This window comes from Egretta garzetta, unplaced genomic scaffold (assembly GCF_000687185.1).
Source record: "Egretta garzetta isolate BGI_Z169 unplaced genomic scaffold, ASM68718v1 scaffold414, whole genome shotgun sequence".
NCBI lineage: Eukaryota > Metazoa > Chordata > Aves > Pelecaniformes > Ardeidae > Egretta > Egretta garzetta.
The window spans coordinates 213119-218667 of NW_009259428.1; the positions used below are offsets into that span (position 1 = coordinate 213119).

The 5549-nt window shown below is 52.7% G+C and overlaps 1 protein-coding gene across 1 annotated transcript in view; it reads left to right on the forward strand.

Annotated features, from left to right (window-relative positions):
- The window catches only part of ADAMTS3 (ADAM metallopeptidase with thrombospondin type 1 motif 3), a 108409-nt gene that overhangs the window by 6328 nt on the left and 96532 nt on the right, over positions 1-5549 (forward strand). Inside the window, exon 2 of the mRNA XM_035892614.1 lies at positions 244-271. Within this exon, the coding sequence (XP_035748507.1) occupies positions 244-271 (28 nt within the window). The remainder of the gene's footprint in view (positions 1-243; positions 272-5549) is intronic.

Consider the following 5549-nt stretch of genomic DNA (forward strand, 5'->3'; position numbering starts at 1 on the left):
CGCCGCTTCTGAGCGCCTCTGTTTGCGTGAAACTCGCTGCGGACCCTGCCGGTACAGCGGTGGGGACGGCGCTTGATTTCAGTTCAGGAAAAATGCCATCCCCGGAAACCAGAAGCTGAAACGTAAAACATGGTGCAGTACAGCCCGAGCAGTTTTTCAGCCTTCTAGAAGTGCTCTGCTGTCGCGCGTTGTGTAGTAATTGCACTAACAGCTTTGTGCATGTGTTTCTTTTCTCTTCTGCAGGCTGGTAAAGAGGAACAGATCCAAATAGGTAAGTCTTTTTAACTGTTATTGCTGCTATCGAAACGGAAATAAAAGAAGTAAGCTGAAAAGAGCTAGGTTATGTTCCGGAAAAATGATCTGTATGCAGGCAGGCGTTCCCTCGCGTACCCCCACACCGTGACCACCCAGGAGCGTTTGTAGTTTCACAGTGGCGTGGGGTGGCCTGAATTCGCATGCCCTCGCGTCGTGCGGTTTTGCATCCTGGTACGCCCGTGCTTCTTTTCTTAAATATAAAACACCAAAAGTTAAAAACTGCAGCGTGCTTAAACGTAGCCCACTGAATGTCCCAGCTGGCTCAGACGCTTTGTCTTCGTTTCTGCGTTCCTGAACCGAGGAGGAAATGCCTGTTCCCTTTGGCTAGGGCAAACCACGTCTTCATACCACTTTTCTTCTGTATTGGAAGTGTTCGACCTTTTCCTTTAGCTGGAAAAAATTAGTGTAATGCCGAGGCCTCTTCGTATTCCGCGGATGGCGCGGCGCGCTTGCTGCGTTGCATGCCTGACGGCGCTTGGTCGCTCCCGCGTCGTGAGCGGATACACTTGGGTAAGAAAGCGCAGCGCAGCTCGCTGGGGCCGTGGCGACCGAGGGCACTGAAGCGAGGGGTGCCTGTTAGTGCCCGTGGGGTACGTTCCCATTGACGCTCCAGCCTCTCCGGAGCTTTCCGCAAGACAGGCAGCTTCATGCAATTAGGAGCGTGCGCACAGAGTTTCGTTTCAGAAGAGCCGTGTTGGTTCAAACTAAGGGATAATTTAGCGCTCTGCGGGATGGAAGAGGTTGTGGAGCGACGGGGAAGCTGGCCTCCTCTCTCCCCGGGTATGCCACCTCACGCGCTCCGTAGCCCACCCCCTTGTGGAATCAGCCTTCGAGCAGTTTGCTGTCGAGCGCGGGTGTCTGCATGCTGGTGTCTGCCCTGGAGCTCCTCAAGGAGAGGAGCGGTAGCGGAGGGCACGGGCCCCCGGGCGGTTCTATTTCCAGTTGCCGTTAGACCTGAAGTTTTTGAGGGTTTGGTTCAGGTTTTGGTCTGAGGTTTTGTTCAGAAAAGAATTTCAAGTATTTCTCTAAATTTTGGAGGTCTTGTCTCAATTTCAAGTCTGGCACCGCGTTCTTCTGGGCTTGGGTTGATTTCCGCTGTGATGGGTGAATGATGGGAATTGAGACCGTTAGGTACATTTAAACCTAACTGGCAAAGAGACTTTTTTTCCAGTGGTATGCTGATCCTGTGTTTTATTTCTAGTCGTTTCCATGAGAAATGGTTTGTATTTGAATTTCAGAAACCATAGGCAATGCAGGAATGTGTCTTTTAAATTACACAGTACATCAGACAAAGCTCCTTAACCTGGAAAATAACTTCTTTTTCCTTTAACGTCTTCCATTCTTTCATGGGCCCAGCATTGCTGTAGTCAGGAACGTTTGAGGCGCACGGGAGCCCAGGAGCGAGATGGTAGTGCATGGCAGGGGGCAGTCGGGCATCCCACGCCAAGCCCCTGGGGCCAGGTCTGCCCTCGCAGCGCGGGACGGGGGCTGGGGGCACCCCGGGAGCTCTTGCAGCTGAGGAGATCTCGCCCTCCTCTGCCTGGGAAGGGGCGGGGGGGGGGGGAGAGGGGGGGGGGGGGGGGGCCCCCCCGCCGTGACCATCCGCTCACAGCGCCGCGAGTCCGCGGTCCCCAGCGTCCCATTGTGCAGCTTGGGCAGCGCGGGACCCCCTTGGGACGGGGCTGGGTGGTGGTCGCAGCCGCAGGGCGTCTCGGTGGGTTTTGGCTCAGGTTGGCAGGACCGAGAGCCTGACGGCTTTCCAAGGCCAGACTGTCTGCGAGCAGCTCTGGCTTGCGGGGATCCAGGGTGTTTTGTCGAGGGGACATCTCTATTTTCCACACACAGATAGCTCCTTAACACTTACAGTCGTTGGGATTTGTCCTACGCTTTGTGTTTTTAAACTGTTAATATTTCAAGTCATGTTTGATCCTGTAAATTCTGATCCAAAAAGTATGGCTTACTCAGTGCAGAGTCCTAATGCCGACAGTTAAACCTGTGCTAGGCTTCCTCCAAACGGGCTGTCCTGCTTTTAAGTCCCTGTGAAGTGTCGCTGCGCATTGGCGCTGTGCATTTTGATTTGGCCCAGGGCTGGCTGCTGTCAGCAGCTGATCTTTCCTCGTAGCCTGGAAAGTCGCTTAGGATGAACTAAAGCATATAGGATTTTTTATTTTTTTTTTTCTTATTAAAATACCAGGACGGAATTTATTACAGAGCTAGGGAGTTAACCAAGCTTAATTAACTGCCCTAATGCATCATGTGCTGCAAATGCCTGGGAACCATCAGGAGGAAATGGTGCTGATGTCCCTCGGGAAACCCGAAGGTGCCGGCACGCGGGGGGTGCTGCATCTTCCCTTCCCCTGCCCCAGCCGCCCACGCAGCAGAGCTCCATCGCTGCTCAGTGCTACTTGTGGAGGAAAAAGGGGATGTCTGAGCTGCAAAGCGGCCGCGCCAGGCCACCCCGCAGCCTGGATAAAACGCGTTCACCTGCAGTTGAGCAGAGGCCGCAAAAACGCCACACAGAATTTCTTGAGCTGTCTGTGTCCCTGGGAGAAGTTGGCAGTGAAGGAAAGGAGAGAGGACCCCAGGGAGAGGTACCCTACGCGCGCCTCTTTGTGCAGCCCCTTGCTTTTCTTGACCCATCTCGCGGTGCCTAGCGTTGAAGCGTGCTGCGTAGCCTCCTCCCCGCCCGCGTGCAGAGCTGTGGGGGGAAGTTCTCAAGAAATCCATCCCCCTTTTCTACCTCGTCTTTCTGGGCATTTCTGCCCCCTGAAGGCAGCCAAATACGGAGCGAACGCTCGTCCTGAAGAGATCCAGGTTGCTGAAAGAGAAGGACCAACCCTGCTTTTTCATTTCTGGAAACCAGCGGCCAACGGTGAAGGCAGAGCACAGAGGCGACAGAAGCCCTGCGGGGGCCATCCGTCACCGCACCCTCTTTTCTTGTTATTAAGCAGCACTTTGCTAAGAGACGGGAACAGCTCCACGCCTCGTCCCATTGGGGTTGTCTGTGGGATGGAAGGGTGACCTCTCGGAACGTGGGACAGTCTTATTGAAATGCTGTCCCCCTAATGCCTACAGCAGCAGGTAACTATTTTTTTTTCCCAGTATTTCCACTGCAAGGCCGGATGTCTGCCATCCAGCAATCTGCCTGTATCCTAGCTCATGAATTCCCTTCAGGAGATGCGGGCGCAGCGATGCTCTGGAGGGGTCACGTTAGATCCGGTCCCTGTGCTGAGCAGCTGAGCCTCCTGACCTGCAAGCCACGTGCAGATACGTCCCCCGGGAGGGGTGAGAGAGCTCCCTGGTCATCCCGATGGGAGCTTCCTGGTCATCCCAACGGATCAGCGTGGGACTGGCCGGGACTCGGCACACAGCCCGATGCTGCCGCAGCGGCAACGACAGGATGGGATGTTAGCAGGAGTTCCCGCACATTTGTTTCCTTGCGCAGGACCCAGCATCATCTCTGCCCAAATGGTTGTGCTTTTGGTATAAACTTAATAGGTTTCCACGTTGCTTTCCCTAACAAATATCTGCTAGCGACAGAGGCAGGCAGCTGTGGTTACCGCACCCAGCGATTAATCCCCATCTCGTGGCCGTGGCTCGGAAAATGTTTGGGGAAAACCAGTGCTGCCAGCGCTTTGCCTCCGCGGACATCGTTTCACAGGTCACGGCGATGGGCGAAGGAGCTCCTGTGATCAGGCGGTGAATTTGTTCACAGAAGTTGGTCCTCTGGCTGCAGCGCAGAAGGCTGGAAAGAGGAGAGGCCTGTTAGGAAACGGTATTTGCATCCAGCCTGAGCAAAAAAATAATCAGGATAATGAACACTAAATGAGGTTTGAATACTTTTTTTAAAGAGAGAAGAAGTCCTGTCTGCACACGTGGGTAGCTTGGTTTAGGCAGAAATATTTAGTCTGACCTTTCAGCAGTTCCTCCTTTTCCACTGATTGCACTGATTTCAGTTTAGGCTGTGCTTTGGAAATCTTCTTTCTGAAGGGGATGTTTGTGTGTTTGGAATTCTAGGGAGGACAACCACGTGAACAGTTTGTGATCCATGCGTTTCACAAAAGCTTGTGCCCCCAGCAATCATGCTCTGCTCTTCCAAAATGATTAAAAAACCCCAAACCATTTAGAACTTCGGCACCTCCGTTGCCCACGGTTGTTGCGCGGTGCAACGACGGTGTCTGCGTGCCAGTGGTGTTGGCTCCTCCGGTTCACGAGTATGTGAGGGGAAAAAGGACGGGCAGAGGCGCTCGCAGAGGCTCTCGCTGGCTAATGATGGCTTGGCACACGATGAAAGGACGCGATGTTCTTCCTTAACTGCTTCCTTTCGACTTAACCATTGTGCAACTGGGGCAGCGGTTTAAAGCCAGATCAAAAAAATGAAGAAAATGTGACGTTAAGTGCTTTTTCTGTTGCTCTGTGTTTCTTCTCTGATCGTTACTGCAAGCTTTGAATTAGCAGACCAGAGCGACGCTGAAATTTTAGCATAGGAAAGGGAACACCTACAGCTGGAATAGCATTTCCTACGGCCATCCAGGCTATGGAAAAAGGGTAACGTAAGTCAGCGGAGGAGTTCAGATGTCTTCAGCGTTCAGTCATGTCACATTCAATTTTAATTGCCTTTGAACAAAAGGCATTTCCTCCTCTAGCTCAGCATTTAGCGACTCTGGAAAAGGCTTTTGCTGACTCAAGGACTTAGCAGTTCTTATTTTCCACCCTTTGTTCCTACCTTCTTGTGGCTAGCTGCCTGCTCTTCTTTATTAGCACAGGAATTTTTGTTTGCCCCCGCAAGTAGAAATCTGGGAATGCTGCTGCAAGATGTGCAAAGCAATGTCTCAGTTGGGCGGTGAACGCAGAATTGGATCGCTGGGCTGTGGGCTCTGGCATTGAACACCCCACTCCTGGGGGGGGAAAAAAAAAAAGCCAGGAAGAATCTCAGTAGAAGGAGGGGTGTCAGCCTGCCGCGGGGGGGTCAGCCTGCCGCGGGGATCTTGTTGCTGGAGCCGGGGGGAAGGCGAGGATCTAGGTTTTTTTCTTTGACCCAGTTAGGATTTACAACCCAGGAGCTCTGTCTCCTCTTCATGGCCTGGTGTCTAATTAGTAAAAATGAGTTTAGGGGTTTAATTTGGTCCCTCCTCTAAGGAGAGAGATTAGCAATCCTGGCTCAGAATTCCCAGTGTTTTAGATGGGAATTACCCAAAGGATCGCGTCCTAATTAGGATACCACTTCCAGAACC